Raw genomic sequence first — 17858 nt, 5'->3', positions numbered from 1 at the left:
CACATTTCTGATTATCATTTTTCTGTCACCATAGGAACCCTATTACAAAAAGTTTAAATATAGATTTTTTTTCTCTATTGAAGGCACATGTGATTGCTCCCTGATCCTTTTATTATTTGAACTGTAAAGTATGGAATTAAATTTCTAATAACTGAGCAATGTGCTGCTGAAATATATTATCTGAAGCAGCACTGGATAATACTGTAATTTAATGAATTTCACTGTAAAGAATGAGCTTACTTTTGAAATAGAGATTGGCTGTGAAGGTAACAGGACTTGTTTTCATGGCTCACTGAAACAAATTCCAGCTAAATATTGCATTGCATTACTTTTCCCATGCAGCTATGGAGAAAGAATAAGCAATTATATTTGCTTCATGCAATGACTTTGGGAAGGCATAGTGAATGAATGGAAATGCCACACAGAATGCATACTATACGAATTTACGAAAAACATGAACAGCCAGAAGCATCACATAGCTATCGCCAGTAATTGAGATAGAATGCTTGAAGGAAAAGTTATGCAAAAGAATTTTATAACAAAGAAGTTATGGAAAAGGCTAAACAAATATGTATTTTGGTCCTCTTCATCCCATGCTTCATCTCTCCATGTTCCCAGGAAAAGTCTGAAAGAAAATTGTAGTCTGTAACTGTGTAGGATTGATGGTATTGAGTACCTGATACTGGTAGTGTGAATCAATTTTCTGATGGAAAAACTTGGGAATCAAAGATGAAAAACCAGAGCAAGTTTGTACAAAGCACTCATACCCTCAAAACGACTCTATAGAGCACTGCACACCAGAACAATGAGACACAAGAACAGTTTTTTCCCGGATGCCATCACTCTGCTAAACGAATAATTCTCTCAACACTGTCCAACTATTTACTAAGTCTGCATTACTATTACTATTAATCCTCCCATTGTTCCTTTCACCCATCTCCTCCCATTTATGACTGTATGACTGTAACCTTGTCGCTTGTATCCTAATGATTTTTATTGACGGTTTCCTAGTATGATTGGATTGCTTATTGTACCCTATGACTATTATTAAGTGTTGTACCTTATGATTCTTGACTCTTGATGAATGTATCTTTTCTTTTATGTAGACTGAGAGCATATGCACCAAGACAAATTCCTTGTGTGTCCAATCACACTTGGCCAATAAAGAATTCTATCCATCTTCTATCTATGAGATGGCAGAATCAGTTTCAGGGTAAAAGCAAAGTGCTAAAGGTGATATTTTGGGGTTTGCGAATGTTGATGCAAGGCTACTCATTCTTGTCTACATTTTCACTTTGAGGCAAATATGCAGAAGATACATGAAGGGCCAAAGAAGTGATTAAAACAAGGCAGGGAGCTGCTCCCATATGTACTGTAGGGTGTCACTCTCTGCCACTTTGCTTCATGAATCTGGTCTGTCTGTATGAGACAGTCAAACCATCTCTGAATTGTAGTAACACTGTAAGAATCCAATGCTTTTAAATGCCTTGTATTGCTTCTAAACTCTATTTTTCTATTTCAGCCCCTTGGTTTTGAGTCATGCATTCATCATAATAAAACGATTTCAAGAATAGAAATGAAAATTGCATGTTTACATCATTCCCTTTGTGTTTAGTATATTATCCAATGTTCAAATGTTCTATCCCTGGAGTTTCACTCACACATTCGTACCTTCTCTGTATCGATCCCTTTAGACATTGACCATGTGGAGACAATATAATCCATGACACGTTCACTAAGGCCTTTGGGGACTTGGTATAACTTTAAGAAATCCCTCACATTGTTCAACATCTCATGGTAGCGATTGGTGTTGGCGTACATTTGTTGGAAAATTGTAGTGACGTTTCCAAAAATAGTTGCATAAAGAAGAGCTGGAAGAGATCCAAAAGAGTAATTAAAAACCAGCAAAGAGACACAAACTGCCAGCAGTTTAATCAATGCTAAAGCTTCCTTCATTGTTTCATCAAACATTTTGGTTGCAGTCAATTTGATGCTGAGCTGAGCTAGGGAAATATATTAATGGCAATTCTGGAGCAAGATGCAAGTGGAGATAGTAAATTAAGAAAACACATGAGGAAAGTTATTTAGAGTGCCACAAGTTCGCAATAGAGCCATCAGATATTCTATAGCTCTCAAATCCTGACAGATAGAATGAGACCTAAAAGATAGAGCTTGGCAGTCCAAGGACTTAGATCTGATAGGCTAAGACAAAAGTACATGATGTTCAGATCAGTGGGATAACATAATGGGGATTGCTCATTCAGTAGTAGAAACAGATAAATATGGTAAAGCAGAACGAATAACAAAATTTCTCAGTCCAAATTGGAGCTACCTGCCATTTACACTGGCTTTTCATTCTGAGGTGATATTCCATTTTCTGGAACTTCAGGTCAGAAGAAGAGTTATTTTGACACCACTGGCTACTTGTGCCAATCTTTCTGGTTTATTATTAATATTATTATTCCTTCTCACCTCCTCCCTATACCTGTCATACAGGAAGGTACAGTGAATAGTTTACTATAAATATTTTACCACTGAAGTGAACTTACATGTGTTACAAGTAAATGATATGAAAATAAAATCCGAATTTAACCAACCATGTTTGAAGTTACATATCGAACTACTTTACATATCTATGATCTCTCCTTTAAATAATGACATTGTTCAATTGAACAGATTGTTATATTTCTAATATTGTAAAAGCAATATTATCATTTCAGATTAGGCAGTTCATTGATTTAGAGGTCCCTGTCATCAGGGTTTCAGGTAGGCATCAATTTATGACTGTTCACTTAACAATCATTTGAGTTATGGCAGACCTCCCCAAAAAGTACTTATGATTTGAATTCAAAGATCCAATGACCTCCCTCCTAATGGTCATGTGACTGCATTTGAGGCACTTGGCAACCCTCTCACATTTACAGCCATTTGCAGCATCCTATAATCAGATGACCTCGATTTACATTTTTTCCTGAAAACAGCATTTACTTCTAGTTTCTGACAACAACAAAAATCCATAGCGAACAATGAGTTCACTTAACAACTGCAGAATTCACTTAACAAATACAGCATTTGCTATACAACCACCAAATTAACTACTCTTAATGACTCTTAAAAAAAGTTTGTAAAATTGAATGTGATAACATAATGACCTGCTCATGACCTCCATGATGGGATGGGATCCAAATTTCTTAACAACCAGTTCTGTGGGTGTGGCCTAATTTATGGATGTGGGTTGGTGGTCATGTGACTGGGTGGGCATGGCTTGTATGTAAATATTATCAATATTTATGTAAATATTGATTTTTTTTATAAAAAAGAGCAACTTTTACTCAAAAGCAGGCAAAGCAGGCAGGCAGATTGAGTTGCTCACAGAATCACAGGCTACCTGAGTCTGTCACATAAAATTTGCTTGCAAGTGAACTCATAAAATTTGCTTGTAAGCAAACTCATAAAATTAATTCACAGCACACCATGTATGTAAATATTGAATTTTAATTTTAAAAAGAACTACTTTTACCCAAAAGCAGGCAAAGCAGGCAGGCAGATTGAGTTACTCACAGAATCACAGATTCACTTAGAGAACTATCTATCTGCAATCAGCTACCTGAGTCTGCACTGAAAAGCTTCAATCCTAAGGTTCGGCTCTGCTTTTAGATTAGCTGGAAAGCAAGAAATTCAAGGATTTCCTGTTTTCTAGCTAATCTAAATCTCCTGGCAGAGAAGAAGAGTTGATGATCAGGGCAAAAAAGAAAAAGAAAAATAGCAACTTATCAAACCAGGCAAGTTGGATGGCTCACATGCCAGGTAAGGAGTGAGTGGGTGGGGAGAGGCGGGGCCAGCCAGTGGAGCAATTTCCTGGTTCTCCAAACTGCAGACAATCATAACACACGTGTGTGCAGTGTTTGCAAAAAATCATCAGCTGTGCTGCCTGGATAGCTGACAAGTGCTGTGCATTTCCTGCTTGTTTCCTGCTTTTTCAATCTCAGCTGTGCTGCGCAAAGCAGCTGAGGAGAAAAAAGCAGGGAATAAAGGACAGCTTAGAGTCCAGGCAGGCAGGTGGGCCAAACACCGAATCAGTTCGGTGTCAGCTGCTCTTCACAGCTACCGGTTCTATAGAACTGGGTCGAACCAGTAGCATCCCACTCCTGTCCATGAAGTGTGGTGGCACAGTGGTTAGAATGCAGTATTGCAGGCTACTTCCGCTACCTGCTGGCTGCCTGCAATTTGGCAGTTCGAATCTCACCAGGTTGACTCAGCCTTCCATCCTTCCGAGGTGGGTAAAATAAGGACCCACATTGTTGGGGGCAATATGCTGACTCTGTAAACCATTTAAGGAGGGCTTAAGCACTGTGAAGAGATATAGAAATCTAAGTGCTAGTGCTAAATGCTATTAATCAGCAGCATGACTTAGGATTGTAAATGAAGACTCAATTATGGTCATAAGTCAAGGACTACCTATATTAAAGTACTGTTGGATATAAAGTTTGAGAGACACAAAAAGACAAGTGAAACACATTCTTTTTTGTCATCTTATAATTATAATTTCTGCATTTGAACTGGCAAGAAATTGATTTTTTCTTGGCTCACAGCCCTCACATCCTGGACATAAATTGTTTCAACTTCTACCCTCAAAACAAGGTTATAGAGCATTGCACACCAGAACAACTAGACACAAGGACAGTTTTTCCCCCCACATGCCATCACTCTACTAAACAACTAATTCCCACAACACTCTCAAAGTATTTAGTAAGGCTGTATTACTGTTCTTCTTCTCATCCTTCCTATTACTTATCTCCTCCCATTTGTGACTATGACTTGTAACTTTGTTGCTTGTATCTTTATGATTTATATTGTTTTATTTAGCTTCTTAGTATGATTTTGATTGCCTATTTAGTATCCTATGACTATCACTAAGTGTTGTATCTTATGATTCTTGATGAATGTATTTTTATGTAGACTAAGAGGTTATGCACTGAAGACAAATTCCTTGTGTGTCCAATCATACTTGGCCAATAAAGAATTTTTATTCTTATCTTAGAAGCAGCCACTAGATCACAAAAGACAGTTATCTGAGGGTCATGCTACCTGAATTCCCAGGGTTCACCAGGACTTCAGGGGAAAGAAGAACATTACAGGAAAGTTTCTTCATCTTAGACTGAATCATCTGGGAAATAAAGTGAGCTATTTTTCAGATATATAAACTTCACCTTTGTCCAAAATACTGAGTTTTTCTTCTCCTCTCTCTTCAAGATTTTATGTGCTGCATGGAGTATGTTAATTGCGATTGATCCCTTGGAAATGTAATTTTCCAAGAACTGCCACCACTTTAGACAAATAAAAGTTGTCTCCTCTATTCCCCACATCTTATACTTTTGCATCTAAATATTGCATTCTTGGGATATCATTATTAGGAACCAAGTGCAGAAAAGCCAACAGATTAGGTGCATGCAACAGTCTTTAACATCTCCTAAACATCTTTAATAACTCCTGGATTTTTTCCAGCTTGGCTATAATTCAGAAGCAGCATTGATTTCACTTGTCGATGACCTGTAGTAGGACAGGGATGGAGTGTTGCAACATTCCTAGTCCTGCTTGAATTCTTAGTAGGTTGCGATTTCACTAATCATGGACTGCCTGAGGTACTTCCTTCATGATCAGTTCTAGCTGCTATTGGTGGGGGAGACAAAAGCCCTGACCCTGCTTTATGGTCACTAGGTGAGGCCATTCCCAGTGAGGCCATTCATAATTTAGTCCCCTACCTTTCCAATGACTACACTACAAGGAACTGCCCTAAAAGACTACTTGGAAGCTACAGCTGGTTTAGAATACAATGATAATTGGTCTTTCTTAGTTTACTCGTGTAATAACTATAATTTTTAAGCTTTTGGCTTTTGGCCATTTGGCTTTTGGGTGCCATCTAAGTTGCTGGTGATGCACATAACTATCTTTATGGTTTGGAATCTGGATACCTCTGGTTCTGTCTTTCTCTGGCTATTTCTGTCCATCCAGTAAGACGGCTCACTATTGGTCTCATCAGTAAGGCAACGTCATCTATGTCAGATCCTGCCCTCTGAAACATGCTTCCACCATATGTCCCTATTGGCCAACCTTGCTGGGCTTTTTGTAAAACCTTAAAATTGAAGGCTGAAGTAGTATTATACAGCTTTGTACTAGGTTTTAGGACTTTTGAAAATAATACTTTTTGGTACTATTGAGGGTTTTTTTATGTTCTTGTTTTTTTTATTGCTGTAATCTGCCTAGGATTGGAAATTATGATTAAGGGAGTCTCTAAGCTTGATATTTAAACAAACAGCAAAGCAAACATATGAATAAAGTCTTTATTAAATATAGTGGCTGATTTCACATAAGTTTAAGCAGATCTGTCAAAGACACAACTGTTATCATTCCCATAACATTCTAATCTTAATGAGTCTATCTATAGTTTAGTATACCATGCAAAACCAGCTCATTTAACTAGGTTATACATCTGGAACTAGAAACAAAAACTAAAAATTGCTTTAATACAGTAGCCAAATCAGCATGCTAGATGAATCCACCTCCTGGGTCAAAGTCTGTTTGATCATATAAAAATAAAATAACGGGGAGATAGATATCCAAAAATGACAGAGGCCATATATCACTGTAGCCAATTTAAAACATTTGTGACTGTCATTTTTGTCCCTCCTCATTAAATTTACTAATGCACTTTATATTAAATTGACACCAGCATGCTAATTTCATTCTCTCTGTCAGCCCACTTGTCATGTTTCATGAGTTAAAGATATAAATATTGCAGTGCTCCCTGTATTATCTAAAGCCACAGATATGAAAGAAAGTTGGACAGCTCATATTTGAATATGAATTTAGCAGATCTACATTTCCTGAACTCACTGAATTAGCAGTACTAGTTATCATATGATCTATATTAATTAGTCAAAATCTCACACCATTGAAAATATTTCTGACTCATCTAGAACAATGGGAGGGCTATGTGAGGATGCTTTTTGTGGATTTTAATTCTGCGTTTAACACATTTCTTCCATGTAGACTAGTGTCTAAACTTCTGGACCTTGGGCTTTCTAATTCAATCTGCTTTTGGATTATGGATTTCCTGTCTGGCTGCTCACAGAGGGTCAGATTAGGTAATCATACCTCTTCAGCCCTTATTCTTAACACTGGTACACTACAGGGTTGTGTGTTGAGTCCCTTACTCTATACTCTTTATTTTCATGACTGCATTCCCACTCACATTAGTAATACTATTGCTAAATTTGCAGATGATACAACAATGGTGGGACTTATCTCTGGGGGGGATGAGTCTGCCTACTGAGATGAGGTGGATCAGTTGCTTTCGTGGTGTGGAGACAACAACATGGTCCTCAACACCAATAAGACCAAGGAGCTTATAGTGGATTATAGAAGGAACAGATCAGACATCCAACCCTTGCTTATCAATGGAGACCGAGTAGAGCAAGTGACCAGTTTTAAGTTTCTAGGTGTTACCCTAAAAGAGGACCTGACCTGGGGTGCCCACATTGCAGCCCTGTTCAAAAGGGCCCAGCAGAAATTATACTACTTCTCAGGCTTCTCAGAAAGCAACAACTGAATGAGAAACTGCTGGTGACCTTCTACCGGTGCACCATAGAGAGCATTTTAACATACTGCACCTCTGTATGGTTTGCCAATTGCACAGTGGCAGATAGGAAAGCACTCTAGAGAGTTAGTCATTGCTCAGAAGATCATTGGTTGCCTGCTCCCCTCTTTGGAAGAGCTTTATAGCTCCCACTGCCTTAAGAAAGTTCAAAACATTCTCAAAGATCCATCTCATCCTGGGCACCCTTTTTTGAACTATTACCATCTGGCAGATGGTACAGAATAATAAAAACAAGGACAACTAGGCTAAAAAACAGCTTCTATCCCAGGGCAGTAGCTCTTTTGAATTCTGTTGTATAGTGCAGTATTGGTGTGGTATCGGGGGTTTCCGGTTCAATGTGTGAAGGGTGAAGGATGTGTGTTTGTGTTTATTTTCATGGTCAAGGTCATGATGTGCACTGAAGATGATGTTTGATTTCATTGTACAAGGTGCAATGACAATAAAGTAAAACTAAAAACTAAACTAAATATTATCAGTCTTACATGAAGGACCTTTGTGAGATTGTATGCTTAAATCATAGAAATTCATGGAAATTCAGAACTGATAAATCTGGGGATCTTACAAGATTCAGTCAGTTTTCACAATTAAATTTAATTTAACTGGGGGGCAACATGTTTTTTTAACTAAAGAAATCAATTGATCTCTTATGCCTTATGTAATTATTTATTACATTTGCAGTTGGAAATTCCCTCCACCTAAGACATTTATTTAAACTATAGACCAAACTACACTAAAGAACATTTATTTTGCAGGATCCAATCTGAGTCGGTTACTGTGAACAGAGGTTTAATCTTCTGAGCTGGTCCTGGTGACCAATTCTTACAAGAGAATACCCTATATCACTAGGCCTGATACACAAAATCTGCTACGATGTCCTACCAGTCAATGACTACTTCAGCTTCAACCGCAACAATACAAGAGCATACAACAGATACAAACTCAATGTAAAACACTCCAAATTTATTTGCAGAAAATACGACTTCAGCAACAGAGTGGTCAATGCCAGGAATGCACTACCTGACTCTGTTGTTACATCCTCAAACCCCACTCCTTTAATCTCAAACTATCCACTATTGACCTCACTCCTTTTCTAAGAGGTCTGTAAGGGGCATGCATAAGTGCACAATCGTGTCTACCTACCATTCCTGTCCTATTATCCCCATTTATTCGTACCTATTTCCTGTATTCTTACTAATGATTATACTTATACCTATTATCTTGTAAGCAATTGACAAATCAAATAAATAAAAATAAATAAAATAAGTTTGGATCATACAACATTATCCTGGAATATTTGCCTTCATTTGTGACCGTTATCCTAGGGTATTTACCTTCATCTGTGAAAATTCATTTTATTGACAAATGTTGGTATTGGAGGCCCAAGGACAAAGTCTGGAGAGGAGTGGGGTTACAAACCTTCTTTATTGGCATAGGCAAATGAATCCCTCCATTTAATTGGCTATGTTTTTTTTAAATAAATGTTATTAAAAGTCTTATAGAACATGTAAAAACTAATACAAGCTAATACAGAAAAGAAGGGAGGGAGAAAGGAAATAAAAAGAAGCTTTCGATTTCCTCTTCAGCAAATATAAGTGCACTATAATATATAACTGTTCTTTCTATTACCAATTTTTTTCCTAATCATCAAAAAATCAGAAACAAATTTTCTCCATTTATGCAAAAAAAAAAAAGTCTATAAGGGTTTTCCAGTCATCCATAAATGTAGATGTTGTTTTTCTCAGATCAAAAAAATTTAATTTAGACATCCCTGCAAATTCCATCATCTTTACAAGCCATTTTTCCATTCAAGGTCTAATTATAGAGGTCTAATTCCATTATAACCAACATTATCGGTTATTATTATGTCTTGATTTTATTATCTGTTAATTGATTTGATTAATACCATTTTGGTATTCTATTATGGGACAAGATAAATGAAATAATATTTTCCTACACAATAGATGTTTTTAGTAAGACAATAATCTTTTATAATATATCTTAACGTGATTAGTTTCCTTAGCTGCTATCTACAAATCCTTGGTTCCCAACTTTGGCAGATAACTATTCTTAACCACCTAATAATTCCAGTGGCTATTTGGTTACGTGGCATTCTTGTGATTAACACCTTCACTTATTATGTTACTGCCTTACTTCAAGTTGCTTTTACTGAATCTGCAAAACAGCCTATTAGTTATTATTTGCTAAGTTATCTAATATTTGTTAATTCCTACCAGTGCATGCTGACCTTTCTCATTTATCAACAGGAAGACTCAAATTCAGGAAGCTCCCACTGGCACTTGCACAACATATAAATGAACCGCAAAAAAGGTGCACGGCTTTGAATTACCACATCAGCAATGGACCATCCTGAATGCACCTCACATGGGATCTGCCAGGCCTCTCTGTATAAATGGGGCATAGTATCCTCCCCTCAGTATGACTGGGGGTCCCACATCAATCTTCAGACCACATTGTGACCAGCTGTAAGTTCAGGGCATTTACCAGCCCAGTATCTGATTTTTTAAATTTTTTAAAAAATATAAGCGATTCAATGGTTAGATGCCTAGACATTGGTATTTGAACATAGATCTTTCTAACATTTATATTTTATTGTATTCTACTAATTTAGATGAAATGTTAATATGTATTGTTAGTTCATGTCTGATATGCCATATGATTGATAAAAACAAAAAACAAACAAACAAACAAACAAATAAATAAATATGTTGGTTGGGATTTTCCCATGTACTTCACATGCATCCTTCATGGATATTTAACTTGTAGTCTCATGTTGCCAAATTTGTGGTTCATTGTCTGAAATAAAATTACTCTTCAGTATTTGCACTTTTTTAATATAGGGAATCAAGCAAAATAAACAGAAAGGCCTAAATTTACAACGTCTAAAGGTTTCACAGAATTGAACAATAAACATTACGAGCCTTAAGAATCCTGCATTCTAATAGCGAGCTTTTAAAAAAAGTCTGATTTGATTAAAACCTTTACACATCTGTTCAAATTATGTAATTAGTACTCAGGCTTAGGATTAAAGGAGTAAACATACTGGACTGAATCAGATTAAAGGTCCAACTTTCAGGCCACTTAGCTGTTCTCTGCCCTAAGCTGTTTACTTTTTGAACAGAGAATTAGAGTCATTTTATCAATTGCAAAGTAGTCAAAACATCAATGGCTATTAAAAGGATTTTTTGCTATTCCAGCAACTTTAAATTGGCTCTTCAGAAAGGAAATAGGAAATATTTTGTGGAAATCACTGTCTTTTGTTATTTTCAAGAAAAGCACATGAACAAATTTACACAATAATCATTTAAAAGCTGTGCTTCCTAAATTGTGCCCTGTAGCAAAGTCACAGGGACACTGTGGGGAATTTTAAATGTTTTGAGGGAAACAGTGATACTTGACATTGTGAAACATTACTAAGGCATTAAAGAGCATCATGAATCAGGAAAGTTTGAAAACTTATGTTTCTGAGGAAACTTTTTTGCTTTTTGGAATAAAAATTACACACAGACCAATTACTTGGACACATTTAATAGGTTCCTTTAATGGGAAAGTGTGTAATATTGCCTTTCCTCTTTTTAAATGTCCTACTTGCTATGATTTTTTCCTTATCAGCTTGTCCGCTGAATCACCCATGGGGGTCTGCCAAACCAAAGTATAATGCAAAGGATTGTGGGAAATCTTTTAGCACAATATGCCCAATGCTGGTTTCAAACAAAATAATTTAACTTCAAGATTTTCCCAAGCAAGTAAGATGGAAACCAAGAACATATATGGAGTACTATCTGTGAAATTAGAAGAAAAGATGAAGGAAAATTTGAGAGTCAAACAATCTCACAGCAAGAGCCACACCATTACCTCAAGAGCAGTTGAAAACTGGCTCCACGCTGTTTGTGTCCTAATTAGAGTTGATCCACTGAAATCAATAAGCCTTCAGTAAAGGATGATTAACTTAAGCCTCATTGATTTCAGTTAGATTATTCTAAGTAGGATGTTATCTGCATCAATGAGCACTATGGCCTTAATTTTAAACTCCATAAAATTAAGATCTATTGAATTAATATTTATGCAGCCAAACAGATTGGATTGCTAATATTTAATTTGCAAATGTTCTGCACTGACATTTCTGTTCTCTAATCTGGTCCATTTATCGTTTTCTTCTGATTCAAAGTTTTCAAGCAAATTACAGTTTGTCTTATCAAGAAAATTCAGTCACTCTCATGACAGGCTTGCAAAGTGTTAGCAGATTTAGCATTGTATGTTTAACTCCAGGGAAAAATGTTCCTTGGATTTTCCATTTTGTTGACCGTGGATGGAAGTAGCAAAGTATGAGGATCCTGATAAATATCCTTTGATAATGTTTGAGTCTCTGAACAAGAAAACTGAAAAGATTGCAGTTAGAATCCAGGAAAATTTACTTCCCCAATTCTTTGTTTGTGCTTGAACAATTTTGGGATCTTTTCAGTTTTCTTGTTCAGAGACTCAAACATTATCAAAGGATATTTGATATCATATTTTCTCTGTATCCATTTTTGGACCTTTCCTTCTTTGGACCTTTTTTATGATGATAAATAGTTCCTCCCTTGCAGTGGACCCCAATTAATTGGTTTTTTAAGGTAAAAGAAAAGGAATATTTGGCAACTTTAATCATTCTTAGAGTAGATCTGTTGTTTTCAGTGAGGCGTCTTTAAAATCCATATGCCTTCCAGTAAACCATGTGACTAAAAACATCAAATAATATTAAAGTTTATTCATGTCGCAGGGCTAAGGATGTGTAAATCTTCAAAGGGAGGCTTCACTTTGATGTAAGTTCACTGGAGTAAAGCAGCCCCTTGAAGCTGCTCCATGAATTAACTTGTCTTCCTCTTTTCTAAAAGCCAAAATGAGCGGTTGCATTGCTTCTTATCCTCACTTTGTTCTCCTCTGGTTTTTGCAAAAGCCAAAAGTGGCTTCAGTTTTCACAACCAATGCTCTTGTCTGCAACTTCTTCTCAAAATCTCCCAACGCTTGCAAAAGCCAGAACAGGCTTCTGTGGGTGCAAAAGTGTCTGCACTGGAGATTTTATAAATGACAGGGGGGACCAGGGGGGTGGCATCAGGGTGACAAAAAAGTATTTTGCCAGGGGAAATCACATTGTGTCTAATGCTTCATCAAAGAGCATTACATCCCTTCTGTACAACAAGACTCTTGGTTAAGTTATCAGGTATCCCTTACAGGTTTAATACAGATATAGGCAACTCTCATCTTAGGACGACAATTGGGATTAGAACATCCATCACTAAGCAATGCCATTGAATTTACAACCCCTTTTTTTCCATGGATGTTAGCTTTCCCCACTGACTTTGTTTATACCAAACATTCTTTTATTAAGTTATAAAATATTGTAAAATGCGAAATATAAAAGTAAATAAAAGAGCAGTGAGAGGGGAGGGAGAAGTGAGGGAAAGGTAGGGAAAGGAAAAGAAAAAGCAGCGTTGACTTCTGACTCTCTCTATTGCAGTAAAATAGGGCATTAGCATCAAATATGTTTTTCCATAATGATATGAACAAGTCATTTCCATAAAGATCTATCAATCCAATTTATAAAACCCAAAGTCAAAGATATATTCTTTTCTACATCAAGCATGAAATTCAGAAGCAGTTTCCATGTGGAAACAAAGGTAGTTAAGTTCTTTTCTTTAATCAGAGTAGTCAGTTTTGCCATTTCAGCCAACTCCATCAACTTCTGCATCCATTCTTCCATGGTAGGCATTAAAGTATCTTTCCATTTTTGCGCATATAATAGTCCTGCTACCGTCAACATATGTGGTAACAAAGTTCCATTTTTTTTCCCATTAATCCCAAAAGAAAAACTTTTGAGTCCCCACTGACTTTGTCAGAAGCCCCCAGGAAGATTACAAATGGTGATCACATGACCTCATGATGCTGCAATCATCATAAATAAATGCCAAATGGCCAAGTTTTGATCACATGATAATGGGAACACAGCAACAGTTGTAAGTATGAGGACCAATCATTAATCACTCTTTCCAGTGCTGTTGTAACTTTGAACAGAATGGTTGTAAGTTGAGGTCTACCTGTATGGCCATTGCTGTGATCACAGGCCTCTTTCTTGCCTCCTATTAGATTCACTGCCTTAAGCTTCTTACAATTTGAAAAAAAAGGATAAGCTTCTTATAATTAAAAAAAAACTTGGAGGGGGAGTTTGCATGCTATTAAGTAAACCATTCTGTAACATCATCCTGACTTTCAGTAATGGCTCTGTGTTCTACATCCTTAGAAAATAAAATAGGCCAGTAAATGTGCCCCATCCCCCCCCCCCCAAATGTATTCACCTTCCCAGAACAAAGACATTTAACCATTTGCCTTCTGGGAAAAGAGTGTTTCATGTTTGGCTACGAATGCAACATAACACATTTTGTGACAAGGATGCCACCTAATTATGGCATTCATTTTGTGAATATAACCACAGTATGAATTCTAAATATGTTCATTGATACCAAAAGCTTGTGTACATAAAATAAAACAAAAAAATACTGGTTAGATAACAAATCCATAAAACATTGATGTTGATTGTGGCTTCCAAAGATGTATACAGGCTAGGGAATGACAAAACTGTTACCGCTAAGTTCTAATTAATCAGAAAATTAATATTTCATCATTGTTGCTGGCATTTGAAAATAAAAAGTTTTGCTTAGGATTCATTTTGCAGTACTACTTTAAATAGAGTAACAATATGATTTTTTAAAGATTGCAGTTGTGTATAAAGCAATTAGCAGATTAAGCAAATTGCTTTCCTTTGTAAGTGTATCATCATAGCACTCAAGGATCTCCTTATGTTTAGATGCTCTGAAATGTGTATTCTAAATTAATACTATTAATATTAAAAACCAAATAGCACCAAGTTTAATATTACCAAATGTGCAAACAGCTTCATTTGAGGTATCTTGAGCTGAACCATACATAAAGAGTTGCTGATTAACAAAATGCTCCTGCTAGTGCAAAAAACAGAAGAGGGACAGCCTCAACAGAATGAGAACCTGAAATTTTTAAAAATATGATTCTATAATTCTTTTAACTAAGAGTTAAGCGAGAGTGAATTCTAATAATACTTACAGTACTTCAAAGTAAACATGTACGATTACACTATAAAGAATAAAGCTCGGGATGAAAAATTAGTTCACTAAAAATAGAATTTGCAATTCAGATCCTATACTGCATGGGTGTCAAACTCATTGTGTCACGTTGCCATCATATGACGTTTCACAACATTTTCCCCATTTGTGGAGCTGGGATGGGGGTGACCTGCATTTGTCACCAATTTGACACCCCTACTTACTGTATGTCAGTGTTTCTCAACAAATTTAAGATATGTAGACTTCAACTCCCAGAATTCCCCAGTGTTCTGACCCAAACCTGGTTCCAAGGAAGCAAACAGGAGACAAAGGTAACAGCATAACCTTTTAATGTTTCTTTTCAAATCCCATTCCTTCACGGGTAAAAGCCTGCTTCAAACCAATTAGCTCTGATAAGAAAGAGCCTTGCTAAGGTTTTGCAAGGCTGCCAAGAACAACAGATTAAGTTACTAAGCAATAATTCCAGCACAAAGAGTCTCCAAACACCAACTCAGATATTCCTAACGTCTCGAATGTAAAACTTCTTTGCCTTCTGCAAAGAATTGCAGTTTCTCAGCTGGCTTTTATCTCCTCAGGGAGAGGCCATTACCTTGCATCCTTACTCCCAAGTCGCCCATGTGCTGCAGCTGCTCTTTCCTTCAAACAGCCCTGTGCGCACGCGCGCTGGGCACGGGCTCCTCAGGGAGCTCTTCATCGCTGCTGCCAGCTTCCGCAATCTCCAAAGGCAGCATTCCACTCTCTGATGGTCCTGGCCCCATCCCTGCATCTCATGCAGGCCCCTCATCTGAGTCTTCACTCTCCGAGTCCTCAGCCATCCGAACCTGATGCCAGCAAACCACAATACCCAGCTAGTTTTGCACTCAAAGAACTCCTTATGTTTAAATGCCCTCAAATCTTCATCATCTTTTAACAACCCCATAGTCCCTTGTGGGGTGGAATCTGGGCAACTGAATGGAGCTGAGTGTTTACTGAGTTTTGTTCAGTAGATATATTCTCAATGCGCCCAGAGTGAGAAATATCTGCCTCTACCTAGGATCGAACTCACAGCCTCCTGAAATATGCACTCTAAATTAATCCTATTAATACTAAAAGCCAAATAGCACCAAATTTGAGTTGAGAAACACTGACGTACGTAACAATAATTAATCTTGCCTGATTTCCTTCAAAAATACCTCTGTCCATCTCAGTATGGTATGAATTCAAGGATGCTAGTTGGCATTTAATCCCAGACTATTCTATAAATTATTCCTTGTTGAACTATCTAGTTTTTTTTTAAAGATTTAGGTAGTTGGAACTTTTTATGAAAATCAATCAATCACCAACTTGGGCCAAAGAACAGATATGCCACAGAGAGTATAACCCACTCACTGACTCTCCATATTTCACCTATATGTTCCACAAGCTTTATTGTTGGATACAGCCACTTTTCAAAAGCCACGACAAAATATCGTATCTGTAAAAATTATTCTAAATGAGTAAATATTTTTAAAAAGGTTAATTTATTATAAATGATATGCACAAGACAGATTCCAAGATCCTTCACCAAATTAACCTCAGGTTATATCTAATAATAGCTTATTTAGTGCATTTAGGAATGAGATAGTTTGTCTAAAAATGTTATAATGAATTAAACTTTAGAATTAACAGTATACTTATTTGTAGCTTTTTAAACAATATAGCTGTAGCCAATTTGTCTTGTTATATGCAAAATGACATTAATTAATTTTAATTACTGTAGGTATCATTGAATTAAACTATTTGTAGACTGTATAGTACTGAATTCCTAGCAACTTGCATTCACCAAGAATGAATCCTAGAGTTAGAAGGATTGGCTTCTAGGCCAATCCTCTGCAAGTGCAGAATTTTTATACTGTCCCGCACAAATGTTTTTTTAAAACTTCCACTGATAGATTGCTCACAATTTCAGGAGGCAGAATCTTTTCCTTAAAATGGCTCTTGGTGTCAGAAAATTCCTTCTTATTTCAACTTTGGGTCTCTCACTGCAAAGCTTCCTCCCACCAGTTTTTGTCTTACAAATAAATAAATTAATAAATCCATGCCTTTTCTGTATGCTATTCCTCCATATATTGGAAGACTGCTATAATGTCTCTCCTTGGCCTTCTTTTCTTTAGATAAAACATACCAAGTTTTTAACCAGTTTTCATAGGCTTTAGTTTCCAAGCTTTTTACTTTTTTTGCCACACTTCTCTGAGCCTTCTTTGTTTTACTGTGGTGACAGAAATGGACAAAATGGCGATAGGTGTTAGCCAACGAGAAACTTAACACCAAGTCCCAAAGGTGCTTTTTCAGGGAGCAACTAGACCTTCTTGTTTTTTCTTCGAAAACATTTCGCTTCTCATCCAAGAAATTTCTTCAGCTCTGACAGGATAGTGGAGAATGGAAGGATTTATATTCCTTGCAGACAGCTGGTCATATAAAATGGAATATAAATATGAATCCTTCCATTTCCCATTTATCCTGACAGAGCTGAAGAAGCTTCTTGGATGAGAAGTGAAATGTCTTCAAAGACCAGTTGACTCCTGAAAAATCACCTTTGGGACAACCATGACCTGGATGATTGAGAATCTCTATAGACTTTTTACACACCAAGTAGACAAACAAACACTGAGTAATTATGTAGGTGAATATTTGCTCCTTGTCACAGAGATACAGGGATCATAAGAGATTTGTATACTTACATGTTCTCTCATTGCAATGGATATTAAAGACAGACGAAGAAAGAAAATATTTTTTCCCCAAGGCAGACTTAGTGCAGAGGATTCTATGCATGTATGTTTGAAGGTTATGGAGGAAAGAGAGGCAAACAACTCTGAAATAGCCAATTAAATGATTCAAAACATCACAACATGATTGGATATTTTCCCCAAGCTTCTGGGTGAGCTACCTTCTACCTGGAAAGGGGCAATTAGCATCACTTGAGCATTTCAACTCTTCCCTCATTAAAGCAGCACAAGAGCTACTATAGTGTAATTCCAGGTTGGCTTATGGGGTATTTCATAAGGAATGCATCTCTTCTGTTAAGTTTCTTC

At 36.7% G+C, this 17858-nt stretch overlaps 1 protein-coding gene across 1 annotated transcript in view; it reads right to left on the bottom strand.

The window, feature by feature from the left end:
* The window catches only part of KCNH5 (potassium voltage-gated channel subfamily H member 5), a 199810-nt gene that overhangs the window by 46575 nt on the left and 135377 nt on the right, over positions 1-17858 (bottom strand). Inside the window, exon 8 of the mRNA XM_087932788.1 lies at positions 1662-1871. Coding sequence (XP_087788914.1) covers positions 1662-1871 — 210 coding nt within the window. The remainder of the gene's footprint in view (positions 1-1661; positions 1872-17858) is intronic.

This window comes from Pseudonaja textilis, chromosome 1 (genome assembly GCF_049901715.1).
Source record: "Pseudonaja textilis isolate UNSWEBS1 chromosome 1, rPseTex1.2, whole genome shotgun sequence".
In the NCBI taxonomy this organism is placed as follows: domain Eukaryota; kingdom Metazoa; phylum Chordata; class Lepidosauria; order Squamata; family Elapidae; genus Pseudonaja; species Pseudonaja textilis.
The sequence above is the reverse complement of the archived record's forward strand: the minus strand, read 5'-3'. Positions and strand labels throughout refer to the sequence as shown.